Below are 23035 nucleotides of genomic sequence, written 5' to 3' on the forward strand. Positions count from 1 at the left end.
TTCTGCTCTCAAAAGCTAGTAATTTGCTACCAAAAAGCATTTCAGAGCTTTGAAAACAATCTGTTCTCTGTGTGAAATGGATTTGTTTCCACTTTACCTACACATAATGAGTAGTGGTGAAGGGAATTGGTTCAGTTTTATCCTGAGCTACCTGATGTTCAGCAATTGGCTGTAGCATTCAAAGTATCCTTGGAGTCCAGGACATGTTGGATTTCACTGGACCATGACTTTGTCTTTTAAACTGCAGGAAAAGGAAGAGGGGCTTGTTTGCCTTTCAAACAGGTAACCCAGCGGCAATGTGTTTTTAGCCAGTAACTTGTGACAGCTGTTGAGGACTTTATAACTGGATTGGTCTCACTTTTATGATTACTTATCCGTTTTAATTTTATGCTTAGAGACCTGGTTGTTGATATCAAAGGCTAATTTACAATGCCCCTGGGAAGTGCCTGATTCAGCAGTATCTTGGGTCCTCACAGTTAATTTGTCTGACCTTTAAAAGAGTTGTGGTGCTGCACTCACATCTTTTGCTATGGCAATGCTGCCATCTGATTCAACAACAGCATTTCTACACTGTAGCACATTGTTTGTATTTCAAAGCTTTGAAAAGTGGCAAAACCGCAAGAGGACAGGGGTGGGTGTTTCTTGCCTGCTTTGCAAGACAGAAGCCTGTGAGAGTCTCATAGAAAATACCTCCAATTTATTTTCAACACCTTCTTTGCCACATTTTGATTTTATGTCAGAGAAATTAAATACAAAAATGTTGGGATAGAGTAATACTTCCCTGCACTTCATAAAGAAGCCATCAGAGGATAAGATTCTTGTTCATATTGTTTTCATCACTCTCATGATTGCTTCATTTAGTACTACATCTTTCTCAGTGCCTGTGTTGCTGCACTAATAACATCAGCATGTTGCAGTCACTGCTCCTTCAAAGACTAGTATTAATTGAAGCAATTTATTCTAGCAGAGCTGAAGATGGCCTATTTATACTTTTATATAATGAATTACAGAATACATTTATCTTGTCATGTCCTTTCAGCTCCTTTTTATGCCAAGTATGGATTTGCTGCCCCAGACAAGCATTGCCCAGGCTCAGCACAGTGGAACACAGGTGTTTTTCTGTGTTGTTTAGGAGGTCAGAGATGTTCACCAGCTATTTCAATATAGAAAGAGGAGCAACCCTGAATTGGTATCAATGCTGCTTCATTACCTGCTAGCAAAATAATATCTCAATCTGCGACATAATGGAGCAGTATGTTATTTCACAAAAAAAAAAAAGGATAATTACCATAATTGGTAGCCTTCAACATAATGTTAAACATTATGTATATGCAATATAAAGTATATGGTGCTTGATCTATTCCCAAGGAGTCTGACACTGTGTTAATAAAACCTTTAGGGTTAAAAAACCACATTGCTTCAATTCTGCATGAAATTCCTCAATCACAATTCTGTAGAAAGCAGTAGAATACCTTGGCTTCCTTAATGATAGTAGTATAAGGCATCATGTGTCTAATCTTCATTTATGTTGTAGAGCTCTATTATATGTAAAGTAGTTGGCTTTTAATAGTACGGTCATTACATTTAATTGAATTGATCTTTGGCTAATGAAAAATGTAAGGAAAAACATTTCATCTCATGTCAAAATATTTGATATTCTCTGCGATGAAGGACCATAAAAAAATGGAACAAGATACTGCTGAGTTATGATAGGTAGGGTTGAAATTGTTAGCTGCAGTGAATGGCAGAATCTGAAGAGCAGGACCTGAATAAATACACAGGCTTCTAGAGAATAAGAATATTAATGCAGAAATACCTGTACCAAAGCCTCTGCTGGTAGTCCTAAGTCCTAAACTGTCCTTACGGCTCTGGGTTAACTAATGTAATTTTTCCCCTCTAGGTTTTCTCTGTCTATTATGTAGGAAATATTGTAAATGACATGGAAAGAGAGACTCCATATCCATATGCTATCTAGTTACTCTCTAGATAATAGCAGTTAAGTACGGTCATTGATCTTACATGGCAAAAATATGCTTCTGATACTAATTTGCACTTTGTTTCAATGCAATGTAATTTTTAGCATTTTGCATTGGTTTTGAGCTGTTTGAATTACCTTGAAATTTTTATTCCACTTTGTATAAATTCTCCGCTTGTTACTATGCATCTTCTTGCCAAAGTACATTTTGTTGGCACAATTGAAGATTTGTTTTCTTAAATTCTAAATCAGTTTCATGGGACTGTCTATATGGTTGTAACTCTGTTAATTCTGCTTTTCCATGTTAATTGTGCCCCCATTCCCTCACATATTTGAAGGGCATTGTGCTGCTTCAAGGGCAGACTTCCTATGGCATCTCAGTCCCAGACATTTGCCATTTGTCTCGCTGGCTGCTCAGGCGAGCAGTGGTGTATATCTGTTTCCTTAGATATGTCAGTTCAGGTCAATTGCTCTTTCCTACTCAAATCCCTCCTTCAGCGTTCTTGAACTTTCTATATTTTCTATTCTAGGTCTATGCTCAATTAACTTTATATAAGTGTGGCTCTCGGGACTCAGTGGTGTTACGTAGGCTTGCAAAGTTAGCGGTTGTAGGCTGGAACCTCAAATTGCTCCTGTGCACTTCTGACAGAATTTCTCCCTGGCAGAGTTCTAGGAATGGCTTTGTTTCAGCAATAGGGAATGGTTTTTTCTTTTGGAGATGAAAGTAGCTGAGGTTTTCAAGTATTCTGAATTATAACAATCTTTGAAAAAACTACACCGGTACATTTTAACTCTGTGGATAGAATGCCTCTACACCAGCCTTAAAGATGGCAATGAATCCACTCACTTGGGAAATGGCAAACTGAGGGGATCACAGGTTAAACCTTGTACTCTGGAACTTTAACGAAATTGTTCCACATGGGACAAAACCACCCTAGTCACCTTTGGTTGGGATCCAGTATTATATGAAACAATTGTTTGGATCTGGTATCTCTGGTGAATTCAAGAACCACCAGAGGGTTCTTTGATTTCCTTTATCTATGTACCTCATATACTGGATGTGCCAAACCCTTCCCACGAAAAATTGTTTTGCTTAGAAATACTAAAAAAATCCCTGCCCTTTTATCCATTTCTCATTTAACAGTCTTCACTGAGAATGAATAAATATTTCTAGGAAACAATTTATATTTCCTGTGAAAGGGTCTCTGTAGATTACAGTACGTTTGCAGCAGTAGTTCTGTTGCCTTATATCTAGTTTTGTTGCTAATTTTCCCATTTCTTGGTTATCATTATCTTCAATATTCACAGTTGCACCTTTCATCCTTTTCGTGTGAACTGAATCTTCCATCACAGTAGCAGTTGTCTTGCTCTCCCTTGATCTTCTTCCAGCATCCCTAATTCATGTTCAGACAGATGCTAACCACAGTGTTAAGAATGTACATCCCTCTCAGCTGTGTTGTGGCTGCTCTGTCCAGCCCATGCCATGAGATGTGGAGTCCAGGACCACACTGGTATTTGTGCAGCAGTACTGTTTTACAAGCTCATCATGATTTGCATCTCATTGTCACCCTGCACAACTTGTTCATTGATTTCTCTGTTTGTTTCTTCAGTTGAAGTAAGCCTATTTCCCATTTTTCTGTTTCATCAGTGTCCATTTCTACTTATGCAGGATGCATATTATAGTTTCATGTTGGAGTTCTTACCACTTCGATTTATTTTTCTCACTGTTTGATATAGTCTGATATATTTTCAGCACTCCCCAGTTTTGAGATATCTTTGCATCCTAGGCATTTTAATATTAGTGATTTCCTATTTCCTGCTCCAAAGCAGTAAAAAAGCTATTAAGTCAAGAAGATCTTAATATTGACTTGATCTGAGCTATTTAGAACTTTTTGTCTTATCTTGATACATGGTTCTCCCTTGTTCCATAGGAGCTAATCTGTAAATGATGTGGTATTGTCTTTTTCAGGAGACAGATTGCCCTAGGTGAGGGTTCATAAGACCATGTATGAAATAAAACCTAAAATTCAGATACAAGCATATTGTTCTCTTCATTTCAGCTACCTATTAATTCTGCAGTATTATTGAAAAAGCAGTCAAGTTTCTCCAGAATGACTTGGTAATTTTTAGGTCTTGCTGTCTCATGCTTATCTTCCTGTGATTCTCTGGAGAAATTTTATTATCATCCATATAGCACCATAAATTTGCAAAACAGTTGCACTAAAATTGGAATAAATGGAATTCTTCTCCCTGAAGGTCTTGCATTCTTAACGACTCATTAAAGCATCAACAGCCACATCTGTGTCCTTTGCTGTCCTGGACCCAAAGCCAGGGTCCCCTTGTAGGAGCAGCAGGGAAGGCAGCCTTTCCCTCTGCCCTTTTTCTAACTTTATGCAGCTTTCCTTGGTCTCCCTGCCCCTTTCTGACCTTTTATCAAGTAGATGCAATCCTTATGGTGCCACTTAATAGCAAATCGAGACCCCTGAGCATTGAGCAGGATGGCACAAAATTTTCACCCAAAGACTGGGAGTTTTTATACTGTTTGAGACTGGGTTCTCAGTCCTCTGCTTCATGGTTTCAACATGTTTTGGAGTTCTCTGTAGCTGTGGGTGCACAGGTATTCCAGCCACACTGCAAATGTTTGGAAGCAAGATATGTTTTTAATACAAACAAATGCAAAATATCAGACTAGAATGTCTGGATGTGGATGACTTGCTGGTATTTCACTGCAAACAAGGATGAGTTATGCTGGACCACAGAATGTATCTTTAAATCAGTTCATCTGGTGCTCTTACCCACTATCTTATCACTATATTGTCTATAAGCTTATGTTTTAGAGTAGAAGTGTTAGAATACTCCTAATATGTAGTTCTGATGGATTGTTTTGTATCAGTGTTTGGATTTGCTTGCAAGTAAAAGGTGGGATACCTTTTCATTTACTGAATCCTCTTTTATATTTTTGTGGATTACACAAATACAAAAGAGTTTTTAACTACTACTACTGCTACTAATAATTCAAACTGTGAATCCTACCTTGCTGTGAATGGCAGAAAATTCTGTAGATTACTGTTATACTTAATTTGAAAAGGAATTATGGACTTAAATGTTTTAAGTGGACTTAAATTTGTTTTAGGATTTAAGTGAAACTCCTTTTATTTCTTAGAACTGTAACAGAGAAGTAAGTGTTCAATTTACTCAATTTATTCCATGGGCCACTCCCTTATTTCATATTTGTCTCCTGTAAGCATTAATTTTCTAGTTTATGTGTTGTTTTATTATCAGGTTCACTTAAAATCTACTTTTAGTTGTATTGCAAGGCTTGCAAAGGGCATGAGGCACCAATGTGTAAAATACACATACATGGTAGAAGGACATTATACTTGACATAAATTCTACTGACTTCAAGGTTAAGAAATAAGTTGTGATTTAAATGAAATCTGTTTGAGTCTAACTTTAATCTAAAAGCATTTTTAGGCTGTGAGCGACATAGATTAATTTATTGAATTCCATGGACAGGACAGCTTTTGTATTCACAGGAAATGTGCTCTGGTTGATATGGGTGTCTCTGTCTTGTGGTGTGAGAACTGCCTGCCTTGCACTCTTTCCACTTTCCTGTCTCTTAGTTTTTCAGATTTCAAGTAAGGGGTTCCTAAATTTACTTTTTTTGGATTGTGTAACCTTAGCTCCAACAAGTTCTCAATCAAAGTTTTTTGGTTTTGGTAATATAGAAGATATATACTCTGGATAGATTGTAACCATTTCAAACATTAATATGCATCTGCTGAGAATTTTCTTGATTATTTCTTATGTGAATCATGGTTTTCCTGGAAAGTAGACCATGTTTAGGATGGTGTCATACTTAGAATTGTGTTAGATAGCAGAGACATGCATTATTTGGGCCGTAAGTACTGCATTGTAAACTAAAACAGTGTAGATAATCACATTCAATACAGTGACAGACACACTGAACACTTTATTTGCTAATGTCTGTTTTCAACTGTATTTACTAGTAGTTTGGGATAATTTGCATCTCCAGTTGGTTGGGCCTGTGACAGACATTTGTTTTGCTTGTGTTTTGAGTAAGCGTCTTTGTTTCATCCTGCATTATTGTGGAGGTGAAAACAATGTTAAAATTCTTATTTCCTCTCTCCAAACCTTTCCTTGCAGTTCTAGTTGAAAATGAAATAAATATTGACTAAAATTGGAGGCATGTTTTGAGTCAGAATTTTCCAACAAATTACCTTTTTGTCAGAATTCCACATTTGTTTCCTCTGGGTAGCCTTTATTGGGTGGTTTAGCTTCGGCTGTATAGCTAGAACTGGAGGATTCCCAGCAATAGGGCTGAAAAAAGAACAGAAAGAAAAGCTAGGAAGCTTTGAGTTGAAAATCTTTCATAAAGTAGCTTTCATAAAGTCCCCCCCAGACTGCCATTAAATACATGTTCCAGAGACCACTGATTTTTCTTTTTAAAACACATCCGGCAAGTTCTGATTCTGCAAGCAATTGTTTCTCATAACCAGATCTAAAAGCCCTTTATCTCCTATCAGCTGATGGCTGTGCTATAACCTTTGGCTCCAGACTTCTGGTAGGAAATTTGTACATATTTCTACAAAGAATGAAACTCTAATGGCCTTAACAGCAGTACTTATGATGTGTAACTGTGCTGGAAATTAGTTTCTCAGGCACTGATCTTGACAGGGCAGCTGTCACAAATTGATATACATATCTGTAAATACATCAATCCTATAAACATCATTCTGTCTGCAAGAAGTGGAAGATAAAATTGGCACAGTTCTTAACAAATGAACTGTTTCAAAGCACAAGGATGCACAAGGAAAATCCCTTCTGGAAACAGTTCTCCTTATGTTCTGTTTATGATTATTATCTCTATAGTTTGCTTTTAAGAGGCTGAAAAGTTTGTACTCTGCAGTACTGTTCTGAAGCAAAATATGCCCCTTCTCCTTCCATTTACCCTTGCTGAATGGAAGAAGGATCTTTGTCTGCTCCTTTTGAAAAAAAAAAATAAAATTCATGGGTTTACATTGTTTTGTCTCCAGTATTTTCCAGAACTTTTTGAGGTAGTGCAGAATATGAAACAGAGTATTTAAGCAGTCTAGGACCCTTATATGAAATCAGATTTTGAAAGGTGCATGTGTAGGAGAAAAAATTGATGTGTCAGTCCACTAGTGATGAAGTAGTAACTTGAATGTGTTACATTTCCCATATTTAAAAACTATTTAATCATCATCTGTAGATGTTGCAAGCCATTTTGGCAAAAATCTTGATCCTATGCCTAGGACAAGCAAAGAAGGTTTAAACTGTAAGCTTTCTTTACAGATTTGAGACACAATAGATACTATACACACCTACACTCATCTTTGAAGTCCGTTGAACCATGTTGATTTATGCCAAAGAAAAGATATGTCCATTTGGTTTTGCAGTAGCAAGGGCTGAGGAATATCTGGAAATATTTCAGAGCAAGCATCTAAATTCAAATTCAAAAGATACCATAGCTACAGTTATTTATCTGCCTGTGTTGCTGCAGACACTTGATGTGCAGACACTCCTCTGTCACTCCAAACTGCATCACAGGAGGAGAGTGTTCAATCTGAGATATCTTCCCTTCCAAGAATGTCATTAGAAAGCTGAAAATTATTCATACATTCTCCTCCTCCATCCTCCAGGTCATGGGGATAAAAGGATGTTTACCTTAAGTCTTTCCTCACCTGCATCTCAGCTTTCAAGGTTTAGTGACTGTGGAATAATTTTCATCAGTTGTGATAGTTGCTGAATATTCACTGAATATCTTGTTCTTTTCTAGTTCCCTGTTTATCAGTTTAATGCAACAAACCAGAAATAAAACTATACAGATCTCTTCCATCACATTTTATTTGTTGATTTGATTTGTGAGGCTTTAGGATAAAACTGAAGTCATAGAAATAAATCATGTAAGACATCTAGCCATAGGCATTTTCAGTGAAATAAGTTCTTTCCAAGAAGATTTTGACTTGTTACATGAAAATTAGCTTCTGGCAGGAGGAATCCATATTTCACAGATCTTGGACTGTGTTTAATTTCTACAGGGCATGCCTTCAGCTAACAACACTGCTTCCAAATATGTGAGCATAGTATTGGTGTTTAAGAGTACAGCTAAAAAAAAAGAATAAGACAGTTTCTACTTGATACTATTTATGTCTCTTCTGAACAAAATGACACTGTGGATTCTGTTTGAAGGCAAAAGGAGTCTGACTGCTGCTGCTGCTGCTCAGGAGTGTATTTAGTTTGAATAATCCAAAGGTCACTAAAAATTGACTTTTCTATTGAACCTGTTCTATTGGATTGGACTGTATGTCTCTTCAGAAAATGCAGTAATATTAATTTTTAAAATTATATGTTTAATTGAGAAATAAAATATTTAGGTGTAATGTTCCAGGGAGATATCCTGAAAACATGCATGTGGTACATCTGGTAGATATGAGATACTTGTTCATCAGGAGCCTGGGAGCTCAAGAGGCTGTAATAGTTTTAGAGATCAGGTAGAAGTAGGACAAGAACAGAGAAAACAGGATTTGAGACAGGAGCTGAAGAAAATGTGAGTTGAGACAGTTTGACACCACAGAACCTGTGCCAAGAATTTGTGACTGTAGGTGAGCTAAAACACTGTGGAAAAAAAGGTTGGTCTTTGATAAACATAGGATATTTGAAAATAGGAATCTGAGCAGAGAGGGATTTCTAGGATAGTGTAAACATAGGTAATGCTGAGGACCCTCAGAAAATATAACTTACTGAGGAGAAGTGTAATCTCAGAGTGAACTAAGTGAAATGATATGACAAATACTACAGGTAACAGATAATTTATATTGCTCCCGATTTGAACATATATTCAGGCAAGACACGTGTTTATGTCTGTCCTCTGAATCACACTCATTCTGATTCTACATGAAAGGAAACCACACACCTCTCAGCCTCCCTCTATCAGTTCTGGATTTGGTCAAGCTGCCATTAAACATTTTGTAAATGCTGAAGGATTCCTGCCTGGCAGTGCTTCAGACTCGGTGCTTTCTGTTCCAGCTGGCGACGTGGGACTCTGAGAAGGGCCTGAACGGCAGCCTGCAAGAGCGACGGCTGGGCAACGACTTGCAGGGAGTGACACTCAAAGTTGTGACTGTCTTGGTATGATCCTTTCTGAGTTCAGGAAACAAAATTCTCAAAATAAAAAGGATCTCACTGAATATTTTGGGCACTTCCCGCAGTGTTTTCCCCTATCATTTTCAGTTCTGTATTTTTGGATGATCAGTTACATAACAAGGAAGATAGATGATGGCCCTTTATTATTTTATGTGAAGCTGTGCACTGTCAGTGATACAGAGCATTTGTTTGTTTGCTTATGTTGTTTTTCTGCATTGTAATTCCTACCAGGCATAGAACCAGCATAGGGCCTCAGTGCTCAGGGGTGCATTCCAGATACCATCCTCGAGCTTGGATAGGCAGTTTTCAGCATTTCATGGATTTTAAGATCAAATGGACCAATTATGATAATCTAATCTTGGCTCTTGTATGCTGCAGGCTGTAAAATTTAATCAAGTGTTTCCTGCATCAAGCTCATAAATTCCCATTGAGACAAACTATATCTTTTAGAAAGGTGTCATCTTTCCAAAAAAATCATGCTTTTGGGACTACTGTCTGTTAAACTCTGGAGTGGTAAAGAGCTCCTGTTGGCCAAGTGCTACATTAGGGGCAAATTAGGGCTTGAATGCATTCCTGGCTAAGATATTGTAGTCTACAGATTGCAGAATATGATGTCTTTTTTTTGTTGTTGTTTTCAATTCTCTTTTCCTGAATCATGGTAGAAATAGGCAGTACCTAAGAGTACATATGTACATGAAGGCATTACCTCCAGCCCCCAATTTTCTTTCCTCAATTTATGCTGTAGTTGGTGTGAGAGGTGGGCAGATCACTTCTGTGACAGTACCAGGCTACCAAGGCCAACTGCAGTGGCTGTGCCACCAAAATCCCTGGGATCTGCAGGAGAGCAGGACACCCATCTCCAGCAGAAACCATAAAATGCTGCCTTTCCTTGGTCCCAAAACAGACTTCTTAAATTAAATTACTGCAGAAATCAGTACCCATGACTGTTATTCTTTGAGTTCTCAAAATTTTAAATGTTCACAAAGTTGCAGTGGTTTTAGCTCGTGTTTTAGTGTGTGTCCTAGATATAAGATGAGACCTTGTATATAAAAGATGGCTTTTTCAATCTGAGGTTGAATTTGTTCTGGAGTCTCTGCTCCTTCTCAAGAGCAATGGAAAAACCAAAGCTATGGATAGGAGTCAAGTGCTGAGGCAGTAGTGTCTGGTTGGGAAGCTTCACAGTATCCCAATTTTTGCCTCGGAAGGTTACAGGTGTCTCAAAATCTGTGCCAAGTTGTCCAGAATTAACTCAGAAAACACCCTTTTGCTCAGAGAAGTAAACTAAAAATCTTGTTTCAAGTGTCAGTTAAGATACTGTTTTGTTCTCAGGAAGAACCTTTTGTGATGGTGGCAGAGAACATCCTTGGGCAGCCAAAACGATATAAAGGATTTTCCATTGATGTCCTGGATGCACTGGCCAAGAATCTGGGCTTCAAGTATGAGATATATCAAGCTCCTGATGGCAAGTATGGACACCAGCTCCAAAACAGCTCCTGGAATGGCATGATTGGAGAACTCATTAACAAGGTACACAGAGAAGAAGCTGCATTTAAAAAAATTGCAGGAGAATGAATTAGGATGAAGGCACCAGTGCAGAATGCTTCTGAGCTATGGATGGTTTGAATGTGACATAAACTACAAATTAAGACTCTGTGGAGGATAGGAACTAGATAGTCTCTTTTTTTATTTGCTTCCAGCTGCTCTCAACGTAAATTATATTGGTGTAAATCTATGTGTTTACATTGCTATAAGAATAGAGGTCATGTTTGTGTGTGTGAGGGAATTAAATATAGAAAATAGAGGAAAAAATATGGTATTTTCCTGAAAATATTAACTACTAGTGTTTTATTTTTTATCATTTTGTCTTTGAAAGTTGTTTGTAGATGGGACTTTGTCATTTTGTGATGATATGTTTAATAAAGACCAATGAGTAATGACAATGAATTTGACTCCCAAACTGGAAAAGTAGCTCCAGTAACAGGGCATCAGAATTTAAACTGGTCTCAAGATTATTAATTCATTTTAAAATGACCAAATTTCTTTATTACAGTATTCCAAATCTAGTAAATTAATTGAAATCCATTTAAGTAAATGACTAGAGTTTGTAGGTTGGAATCTCCCAGAGAATGAAATAAGAGTATTTTGTTCATGTTCTTGCAATCCCATGTGGGATAAGCGTTAATCAAGAAGAAGAATCAAAGGAATTAATATTCCATGTTGCTGCTTTTTGTAGAAAAGGTTACTCTTCTTCAGTGGAGGTTATTACTGAAAGTGAAAGCTTTCTCATTATCTCGTAAATAGGTGGCTCAGTATCTGTGAGGAGATGTTTAGGAAGAAATAGAAGCAATTAAAGCTATTGCAAACATGTGTGTGATAATGGGATGTTCTCGGTTGGTGCTGGGGAGCATAAAGAATTTTTAACTTATTTTACGTTGACATAAACTGTTTGAATTTAATGGATTTAAAAATAAGGTAAGAACTCCTGTTAAATTTCTTTGGAAATTGCTTTCTTTGAAGCAATAAAATATCTATTATGCTATTTTTAAATGGTATTTCTGCAACCATTTGTTCCACACACTCCAAAGGGTTTCAAAGCAAACCTCCCTCGTCTAATATTTGCTTTACATTTCCAGCACAATTAGAGATAGGAAACTGAATGTATATTCTGTTTTTTTGAAGAGGCCTCTTTTTATTAAGACAGAAAATATTGAGAATCTAATTGAACCTCTTCAAAAGCTTTGGGAATCTTATTTATTAACTCCTATCTTACCCTTCATCAAGTGTGCATGCTCTTTAAGGATTACCTACATGCAAAATCTTCTTGTTTTAAATATCGAAGGCAAAGCAGTTTCAGGAACAAAGTTGCCTTCGTGCATTCTTCCTGTTATGAGCTTTTTCCATCACTTTATTCATTTTAAAAAACAAACAAAATCTTCTCCCCAGTTGTCCTATGAAATCTCTTCATGAATATGGAAAGTTGGCAATTCTGCAGGGAGAAAAACAAATATTAGCTTTTCCCACCCTGCTAACAAATACACAAGCTGAATAAATGGTGTTTCTTTATTGCTTACAGTACTCTAAGTTAATATAGTGTGGAGTTTTAGGCCTCCTTTGGAAAATAAATGAGGGATAAAGGTTAAATATGCTACCCTTCTTCCAGAGAGGAGTCAGGGTCATGCTTTCTGTTCAAGAGTACCTTGACAGGTTATGCTTCATTATTTTTCTTTGGACCAGTGCAATTAACTAATGTTTAAATGGTGAAAGTGATTCTGGTTTTATTTATAGAGAATTTATATAAATGCATCTAGATGTTTTAAGTTATAGAAGAAAGCCATGGTTCTTAGAAAGCTTCGCCTGCTGTCCAGACTCCTGGTGGCAAGGAGCGACTTGACGTGCTGCATTTTTCTTGCAGAGAGCAGACCTGGCCATCTCAGCCATCACCATAACACCCGAGCGGGAGAGCGTGGTGGACTTCAGCAAGCGCTACATGGACTATTCCGTGGGCATCTTAATCAAAAAGCCCGAGGAGAAGATCAACATCTTCTCCCTCTTCGCTCCTTTCGACTTCGCAGTGTGGGCCTGCATCGCTGCGGCCATCCCGATCGTGGGGGTGCTGATCTTCGTGCTGAACCGCATCCAGGCGGTGCGGGCGCAGGGCACGGCACAGCCCAGCCCCTCCGTGTCCTCCACCCTGCACAGTGCCATCTGGGTCGTGTACGGAGCCTTCGTGCAGCAAGGTACTCTCACCCGCTGCCCACAGGCAGCTCTGCACGCGGGGAGCGGGCAGCACGGCTCAGTCGTGCCACAACGGGCTAAAGGGGCAACAGAAGGGTGGGCAGCTATTATGTTTTATTAGCCCAGATGAGCAAAAGTGGGAAAGGTAGGCAAGTTTGGGGCTTTATGTCTTTTTTTATGCCTTTTCTGTCTCTCAGTAAGTCCAGGAAAAAAAAGCACTAGCAGGCTTTGCCTCTTTGGGAAAGTTGTTACAGTGGAAATAAACTACAGATCTGCTTGATGCAGAATTGCAGCACTTCTGCAGCTCTGAAACTAGCACCTTTTTAATTGTTTAATGTATAAATAGAAATAGAAATGTGTCAGCTCATGCAACCTTCTGTATCCACCGGAGTGGTGAAGTGCATTTTGATGAAAAAATGCATGAGTGAGAATATATATGTTTTTGAACTCATGTGGGATAGTTTGTCTCTTGGTTGTTTGAACTGAGTACGCAACTAACTTTACACTCAGGAATCTCTCAGCATAGAACAAATCCTACTGAATTCAGTAGGACTGCTGCCATTAATAAAGTAATTTTCTAACTTATTGTTTACAAAATCTGCCCACACAGGTTTTGTGCCATATCTATTATGTTAATTGTATTCTTGGAAGGCAAGTTTTATTGAATGCTGACATATGGGTGAAGTTGTTAAATTTTTTCTACATTTTTTTTCATTGTGATTGCAAGCTTCTAAAGCTTCAGCAGGAAAATACATCCTATTGCTATGAAACTTGGTCCCTCATCTCATTAAGGTGGCAGCCTGGATGGGTTTAAGTGCAGTAAAATATAATCAGCACAAACATATGCTGAAGTGAGTAGAACCAGCTCTATGGTAAGGTTTAGTCTCCAATGATACTCAAGAATAACTGTGCTCGAAGACTGATGGAAAGAAACCTTCACATGATTTGAAATCCTGTAAAGGGTAACAAGTAATGACACTAATGCTTCAGTCTTTGCAGATTTAAATACAGCAAAGATAGCACACAAACCATTAGGCAGTTCTATGGGACTTTTTTTCCAATTCTGAAAGGGTAATTGAAAACAGAATATTACTATAATCTGAACACTGTAATGATTTAATTCCTGCATGTTAGTTGTGCTTCACCTTTATCATTCAACTTTATTTAGAACATTTTTCATGTTCTTTAGATTTGATCCTCAATAATTCTCAAGGGAAATATTTTGAAAGATGATTTTCTAAAACACTGTCTAGGGCAAGAGATAGACTGGAAAAAATACTTGTGAATTATCTTGTTCTAGCCTGAACAGAAACAGTGCATTTCCCACAGTGAAAAGGGCAGACTGGAGAGAAAACAGAGAGGAACTTAACAAATTTTAACATACATGGGCACACAGAGGGTGATTGCAAATGGAAGCTGCTGAGAGACGCTCCATTTCTCTGTTTATTTGTAGGGGGTGAATCCACTGTCAATTCTGTGGCGATGCGCATTGTAATGGGAAGCTGGTGGCTCTTCACCCTTATTGTGTGCTCTTCCTACACAGCGAATTTAGCAGCATTTCTCACAGTATCAAGGATGGATAATCCCATAAGGTAAGAGCCTCTTCTTCACATGAAGCTGGAAACCTGGATTTCACAGGATGGTATTATCCATTTCAGTGCTCATTCTTGCAAGAAGGAGATAACTCTCTAATAAAATACTGTGCTTATTTGCAGTGGCTGTTTTTCTCTCCTCTTCCCCTCTTCTCCTTCACTCCAACAGTCCTCAAGCAGTTCTGATGGAGGGGACAATGACACTTTAGTTCTGTATTTTTCCAGAAGAGAGGTCTCTCATGTCCTGCTGGTTGTTTGGTTGCAATTTGTGTGTGTAACTTGGGGTTTTTTTTTCTTCTAATTTAAAGGCCAAAGATTTTAATTTTTTTTCCAAGAAAATGTGGACAAAACTTCCACCTTCACACTGGTGTGGAGTGCTGGCAGGGCCATTGAAATTTCACACTCAGTGCTGACAAGGTTAGAGCCTGATATCTCGTGTTTGATGTGGTAGTAATGGAGTGGAGCAGCACAGGCTCTTCTTCTAGAAAGTGCTGAACCAAGGATTTCAGGTGTTAGAGGGTGGCACAATTAAGCTGCTGCTCTCATTTTGGATTGCATTGGGAAGACTGGCACTGAATGTTTGTGTTCTCTTCCTGAAACAGAAGGATTGTCACTAAGGTGAGGCTGGAACTTGTGGTTTCTGCAGAGAAGGACATAAGTCCATTTCTTCTAAACATGAGTTCAATAGAATTTCCAATTTTTAGCCTGCCAATGTTCATTTGCAGATCTTGTAATGCTTTATGTGGATGTATCACCATCATTATACCAGGCCAAAACCTTAAAAAGCTTAAATTCACTTTCTGTTAGTTTGGCCATAATAAATGGGTCTTAACAGTAACACAAATAAGTACTCCAAGTAATTTCTGGACATAACATGAGAAACAATGTAGAATAAAACTATCCATGTATGATGCCTGGCTGTACTGGGAATAAGGTTAAGGTCAGTGAATAAATTGCTCTTGAAAAGCAAGGCACAAATGGCTATCCAGAAAGCTTGACTAATGATATTCTTAAAAATTTCTGAAGGTTCTGTTTCTTTCACTGCAGAAGAAATTTTCTGTTTGGTCTAATCAGTACTTTCCAAAACTCAGCAAAGTTCAGAGGAGGACAAAAGTTGCAGTGTAATTACATGAGGAATCTCCAAAAAAAAAAGAGGTTTAAGAGCAGAACTATGGATTTTTAGAGGAGGCCTTTGAGTATGAGCCATTACAAAATGTACAAGAGATTTTAAATCCGCTTCTTATTAAAATGAAAGGACATTGCTAAGAATCTTGAGGAGATAAGTTATTTGGGTAAAGAACCTGCTCAGAATAGTTTCACACGTATTGAACTCAGGAACCCTTCTACTGCTAGAGATGGCAGCTGGAGAATAGTAATTAAATGCCTTTCTGTACCTAAAGGTAGCTGCCACTTCCCAGGTCCCTTTATCACATCCCCTTATACAAGCTGAGGATGTAGAAGTAAGAAAACATCAACAGAACAGTAATTCAGGTGCCAGAATGTAAATGCCAAAAGAAATGTAAGTTACCAGAAGTTTCACTGCCTATGTTCCACCTACTTGGCTGTAGAGGCAGGGATCTCTAGTGGGTGTTGTCAGCCACAATGTGGATAGTTCATATTGTCTGATGTCAAAAGTGGTCCTGGATGCTGTAGTTTAGGCTCCCAAATCATTCCTGAAGTGCCTTGTCTAGAGAAGGTGGGGTAAAGAAATAGTTTCTCTGGAAATTTGTGTTGAACCTTCATCCATGTCTGAGCTATGATTTTCATGTCCCCGCTCTTTAGATGAAACAGCCTATGAAATAATTTGTCAGATTTAGAAAAAGCAATTTTTTTCTAAGAAAGTAAATTACTGCCTTTCATGAATTAATCATGGCCTTGTGCCTCAGCTCCCCATTCTAGCTGGCTTCACATCCTATGATGTGCAGTGAATGTTTTTGCCCAACACTGCCACTCAGCTTGCCTGCATTCTGTCTTTCATGAACCCAGAAAGGAATACTTATGTGAAATCAATTTTTCCCACCCAAAGAGCCACAATGAGCTAGGGCTGAATATTTGCTCACGCACCAGCTGAGAACTAGCAAATCTGTGTACACTTCCATTGTTAAGAGAAAACAACCCCCATCCTTTCAGTAAATGTCTGCTGTTGTCTCTCCCTCCATAGAGAAGTCCTCTGGTGTTCAGTGCTGCTGCCTCCAAATTGCCAGCAGGAGAGAAATAAGTATTATGATGCTGCAGTAGCTGTAGCATAGTTAAGATTTTCATTACAAGACTGATTTTCTTCCCAAGCCCTCTCTAAAATGCCTAATAGAAATTGTTTCATTATCAAATTTGGCATGTGTGGTCTGTGACTGGTGAAATAGAAATATGTTTGATTGAATAACTAGGTGTCAATCAACCCAGTGATCACTGCCTCCACAATTTCACTGCAAAACAAGTGTGTCATAGAAATCATAAACAATATTTATTATAAGAGGCTTGGTGAGACGTTCAGTGCTGAAGCAAAGTTGAACTGTTGGAAGGCAGATTTTTAGAATTATCGTGTCAGATGAAAGCCTGCTGATAAGGGAATACTGTTTTTTGGTAGTTATATCTGGCATCTGCAAGTCTCACAAGGCTATTCCACCCTGCTGTGAGTTTCAGAGGCTTCCTGTGGCTCATAGAAAGTTGAAATATCCAGTGTAGGAGGAATGGCAGAAAGCAGCTTTGATCTGCCACCTATATTTGTTTCTTGACAGTTACTTTGTAAATCCCAAACAGGATTTTTTGTCCAGGTGTCTAGATCCCAAGTAAGAGACATGCTTAACTTGGAAAGAAAAGCTATTCTTCTCCTTGGATTTTTTCAAAACGTCAAGGGCTTCATCTCAAGTGTGCTTACAAGAAGAGGCACTGGTTTTTTGGTCTGGTGTGACAGCACGTGCTTCCTTGCTCCTCATGTGTCTCGTGTGCCCATCATTCATACTGGTGCCATGTGGTGGTGGGGTGGGTCCAAATGTAGTGTTTGAGACCCACATGAAAACCTTTATCCCCTCAGGAGGTCAAAGCTGACAGGAAATATGGTGTACCTTCCTTGCTGCCCTCAGTTTTTCAGTTGCTATTGGTTGGTGCTTCTGCTCCCCGTTGATCTTTTAATGCTGCTTCTTAATCCTTTTGTCCAAATTACCTCCTGCACTTCTCATCTTCTCTGTGCCCCACCTCCCAGCCAGGGAACAAAGGCAATGTCGTGGTTTTCTCAGGATTTCTGTGTCTATGGACATCCACAGGCAGGGCAGTGACACATCAAGCAGATTTCCTGACCCCTTATGGGCAGAGGAGAGAGATGTTATCTAGTTCAGTATGAAAAAGGGAAGGCAACTGCTGATGGCCACTGCTTTGGAGCTCAGGTTAGGAAGCTTTGATCCATGTTCTAACTTTGTAAATAATCAATTCTCAATTTTTGTTTTTTATAAGAAATCTAGGTAATGTTTAGAACCTCTGCTAATCTTCAACAAACTTGTTTAAGTTTAAACCCAAATGATTTGAATTTATTATTCTAATATTTGCCTTCAGTACTGTGTGCAGCTGAGGGGTCTTCTAATAGGTCAGTCTAAGTAAGGCAGAATTATTACACGTGAATTTGTTCTTTCTTTTGTCTTATTACATTTTCAAGCAGCTCTTGGATCTGCTGTCTGACCTTCCATTTGTAATTATGAGTTTAATTAGCAGTGACTTAGATTCCAGCTTCATTTCTTGTTAACAAGCAGACTACATACAGTTCAGTAGCTGCACAGATATTCTGAAACTCAGGTTTAGGAGAGCTTGTCTGACAAGAGGCTAAGAATCATGCAAGAAAAATAGGACATGAAAAAGGAATTCTATTTTCAAATTCAAAAGAGTTTAAATTTTTTATCAAATTGATCCTTAAATTTGCACATGCTATGGATGCCTTGAGAGGCATCTGTACTATATGCATTCATGAGCTGCATACAAATGCATAATTTTTCTGCTTTAAGATCTCAGCTGTTGTTTCATGATTTCAGACTTACTTATTTGTACTTTAATCCCCCTATTTCTTGTATTTTGGTGACAGCTGAAGATTTAGAGCAGCTTAGTTGGGGTGATAGGCTGGCACTTGGAAGACTTGGGTGCAAATTCTTTTTCTACCACAAGCTTTGTTGGATCTTGGCAAGCTTAGCCTCCTCTCTGTCTTGGTTCTCTCCTTGTATAACACAGTAATAATATTTTCTTATATGGCATATTGTCACTTTAGCTGTTTTAAAGATGATGGCCATAAATGACCGTATTATAGTAGCACTGCAGGTATCAGAAAAATGTATGTTTTCTGGGTTGCATACAGAGCAGAAGCAATCTCAAAATATTTTATAATAAAATGAGAAAAGTACTTGGAAGATGCCAGCCAGAGGGAAATGAACAAACATTTCATCCGCCGTAGTTAAGTGGATTTGGTAGGGTTGGTGGCAAGAACCTCACCAGAATCCCTCTGTATTCACAACAATTTTGTCTTCAAATTCCTCATGTTTGAAAACAGCCTTTCTCTTGTTAATATCAGATGTGTCCTTTTAAATATTTCAGTGGATTTTCTTTTGTTATGTTTAATTTGTACTGTGTTTTGCAGTGTCTGTGCAGCACCTCAGGCATGTTGGCAGGAGGCATGTATGAATGAGCATGATAAAAAATAATTATTGTGATTATCATTAAAGGCCTGTGAGCAAAAGCTTCAATCATTAAATAACTAGATTAAGTCCCTCCATAAAAACAAAGGCTAAAAAAGAATATTAAAAAGATGCAAGAACTCAAAACTTTTTTTCTTTCTAGAACATTCCCTCTCTGGAGCACAGGGGTGAAATTTCCTGGGAAATGCTCGGTGCAGTAGGGCAGCAGTGCTCAGGGGCAGAGCTTGCCAGCATTTGCCTTCAGGCTCTGCTCAGGACAAGGCACTGGGCTGCTGCCAGTGCTCCAACTCCTATTGTTTGTCTTTTCATTTCACTCCTATTGATGGTGCTGCCCAGTGGGTGCTGCCTGGAAAGCCACAGAGTCTGGAGCCTTTTGAAAAGCTTTCTGAATGTTGGCATATGTCGCTCAAGCACAGTTTAAAATGGATCCTAATTACTCCTCTAATTGAACAAGCAGGCAAGCATCTAAGTGCAGATATTTCCCAGGGACATTTTTTCTGAGAAAAATGAGAATGCACAGCTGAAAATCAAGCTTGCCTTCCATCTCTCCTGTTGCCATTAAAAGGTGTAGTGTAGATTGGAGATCAATGGCAAACCAAGAGATTTGTGATTCCACACTTCTCCAACTTGACTTTTGAGAGACCTATATCATAGAGCATCTCTTCATTTGTTCTGGTTACTGAGAAGTTCTGTGACTGAGGTGGGTTGAGGCATTAAAATTCAGATGAATGCACAGTTTAGAGAAGAAAATGGTTTGGATATAACATTAGCAAAATCTACCATCTGTGCAGGTAATAAAATCTTTATTATTTTTTTCTTTTGCTTTGAAAGGAGAAAAATCTAGCACAAGTGGCAGCCCTCAGGACAGCCTATCAAAATGTGCAAGGATTGGTTTAAATCTGATATTTCGTACTCCTTGGTTTGGACAGAGTCACCTCTTGGGTCAGGTTGTCTCACATTAATATAGGTTATTCCCCTGCTGTCCACAGAGGAGCTGTCTGCTTTCTGCATGCTTTCAATCCCACTGGCCCCTTACACCTTCCTTGTTGTAGGATGAGGTTTCTTTTTATTACATAGATAGCACCTATGACTTATTTTGTCAGATTGTATTTTCTATATGACTCCTAAGGGATAAACAATACATAACACAGTAAGAGAAGATTTTTGCTCAATAGGATACTTACGTTTCTATTATTTTTTTTCTCTAAAGAAGCTGATTTAATGTTTTATATGAACTGATAATAGCATCTAATATAGCAAGATATTAAAAAAGCAAAATAATTATTACTATAGCAAATCAAACAGAAAGGGCCTTAGAGCTTCAGACAACTCCTAACAGCTCAATCTATCATCTATAAAGACGAAAACAGGAGTAAGAAGAAAAACTCCATAGATAATTCTCTTTTGGAAATAATTCTCTGTCTGAACCATTAAAGAGGTTGGCCAGGGGGGTTTTTTCCCCACATTTTCAGGCAGATATCTTAATGACATTGTGAAGTGAAGCAGCTGCCTGTAAACCAAACCAAACCAAAACCCGTGTAAAATAATGTGTATTTTATATAATTTATCTGTACTGGTCAGAGCCATTAGTGTAACAGGGCCCTATTATAAAATCCATGCAGATTCTGTTGCAGGGTAATATAGTGAATATTACTGCATAGGTTTCCAAATTGCCCGAAGGTCTCTCTGAGAGCATTCCTGAAGCCAGAACAAATAAACTGTATTCACAAAACTACCAATAGTAAGTAAACACTTAATCACAGTGAGTTCTTTCCTGCAAAACCAGGAGATGAAAGTCACTGTTCTCACTTACAAGAAGTTGTCCCTGTTTTTTTTAATTACTGTCATTTCAAACAGGGCATACATAGGCTTCCCACCCTGCTAATCACTTGAAACATTTTGGGAACTGCTTCATTTGTTCATGTAAGAAGGCTGTCTTCTCACCTTGCTCAATTCCTCCCCAACATTCCCACATGAGCAGTGGTTCTGTCATGTTTGTGCCATGATTTTTCAGTGTTAGATTTTCTCACCCACCTAACAGCAAAGGTAATTTTCCCATCTTCTGCTCTGGACACTGGAACTTCAGTCAAGGGGTGACACAAATAGCTTTCTGCAGTGACAGATCAGGCAAATTAAATTTATTGGTGTTGTGAGGAGGATTTATGTTTGCTTCTTGGTTCTTTTTATCTCATGTATTTGCACAATTCCCATGTATTTATAGTATGTATGGTTAGCTAGTCCATTGGCTGCAATACTCTTTAAAATTTAAAGAGAAAGATTTTGGTTTTCTAGGTCCTGAAAGAGCTCTTGCAGCTTCTTATAATTTGTTTACTAGTTCCTCATATTAAGATAGTTTGCATGTGTGTCTTTGATATGGTATCTTTCAGGAATTGCGAGCCCTTCTGTATCCTTTATCTTTTAAAGCAACACCCCAAGAGATTTTCTTCTCTAGTTCTTGATGTTTGTTGAGGCTGGTCTTTTGAAATGTAGTATTTTTGTGTTGTTAATCTTGTTTGGTTTTTTCTTCTGCCTCAGGATATTAAACTCCAACATCTTGCAAACATTTTAATCTGGATGCTTTTGTCTTTGACATTTCCATTTAAATCTATCAGATCTAAAATAGCCACTCCTCTCATAAAGGTCTCCACAATAGAAGAGCATTCATTCTCACACCAGACACTCTTAATACCTTGACTGATATATAGGATGATATTTTATCTACTGAAAAAAAAATTGTTCCAATACATTCTAAAATATTTATTGACCATCTTGCCATGAAGTGGAAATCTGTAAACTTGCCATTTAAAGAAAGGCATTAAAAATAGAATATCTTTATAAAGATATTTAGAAACTATTCCTGATGATGTGAAAACAAACCAAAAACAAACAAACCCACAAACCAAGCCAAAAAAAAAAAAAAAAAAGCCCAGCAAAACATTTTTAATCAATGCAGGTCATGGTTGTTTAGGGGAGAAAGTAACTTATTTTCCTTGGGAAGTATGATACTACTGTTTATTACCATGAGTGCTATACTCTCAGTTCTTGCTTTGCAAAATATTTTCTGGAGAGAAAAAAAAACCAAAAAAACTTTTCTGGAATAGTACTGGGTTGCTAAGAGATAGGTTGCAAGGGGTTTTTTTTCCATTTCCTGGGCTCATCTGCCTTACTGAGCAATGTTCTCTTCTTCTGCACGTGTGCTTCTTTATAATCTAATACAGGAGTGTTTCCAGACTCATCTGGAGATGAGGGAGAGAACGGCGTTGCCTCAGAAAAGCTGTTTTGATACAGCTGACAAAGTTTGTTGAATTACAAGAAATGTAATCACAGGCATTGAAGTTGTTTGCCTTCTAAACCATTAAAACCAGCCTGAGAGAATGTGCCACTGATTTAATTTAATTGATTTATGAATAGTCATGTCTATCTAGAAAATAGAAAACCATCAGTCAGAATGGGGTGGATGTTAAATACTGTTTCTTACATATGGCAATAATGCAATTTCCAAGCTCATATTTCAAGGTATGTAATTAGGCTGCCCAATAAACTAATTAATCTCAGTATAATGAGCAGCCAGTTGTTTTCATGTGCTTTTTTGGTGCTTTCTAGTATGGGGTTCAGTATTCAGAGAGACTTGTGTTGAGGGTGAGAAGGAGGAAGGACAATGGGTAAGGTCTCTGTTCCTGGTTACCTTCCTGTACATCAGGATGAGATGGGAAGTGCCCCATACACTGTGTGTCAGTCTGGGTCCCCTGAGAAAAGGCATGTGGGCCTCCAGACTTTGAAATATGCATATGTAGTGCACGCACTTTAGACATCAGTAATAACTGATGAATGCTATATGTGCTTTCAGTATTAATGAAGAGCCCTGTATTTTGATT

General features: G+C 38.1%; 1 protein-coding gene across 8 annotated transcripts in view; it reads left to right on the forward strand.

Annotated features, from left to right (window-relative positions):
• The window catches only part of GRID1 (glutamate ionotropic receptor delta type subunit 1), a 538060-nt gene that overhangs the window by 478793 nt on the left and 36232 nt on the right, over nt 1-23035 (forward strand). For all 8 annotated transcript variants that reach the window (XM_039719738.1, XM_039719737.1, XM_039719736.1 and 5 more), the window contains 4 exons: nt 9047-9148; nt 10493-10690; nt 12576-12900; nt 14352-14490. In XM_039719738.1, the coding sequence (XP_039575672.1) occupies nt 9047-9148; nt 10493-10690; nt 12576-12900; nt 14352-14490 (764 nt within the window). The remainder of the gene's footprint in view (nt 1-9046; nt 9149-10492; nt 10691-12575; nt 12901-14351; nt 14491-23035) is intronic.

This window comes from Passer montanus, unplaced genomic scaffold, assembly GCF_014805655.1.
Source record: "Passer montanus isolate IOZ18808 unplaced genomic scaffold, ASM1480565v1 scaffold42, whole genome shotgun sequence".
NCBI lineage: Eukaryota > Metazoa > Chordata > Aves > Passeriformes > Passeridae > Passer > Passer montanus.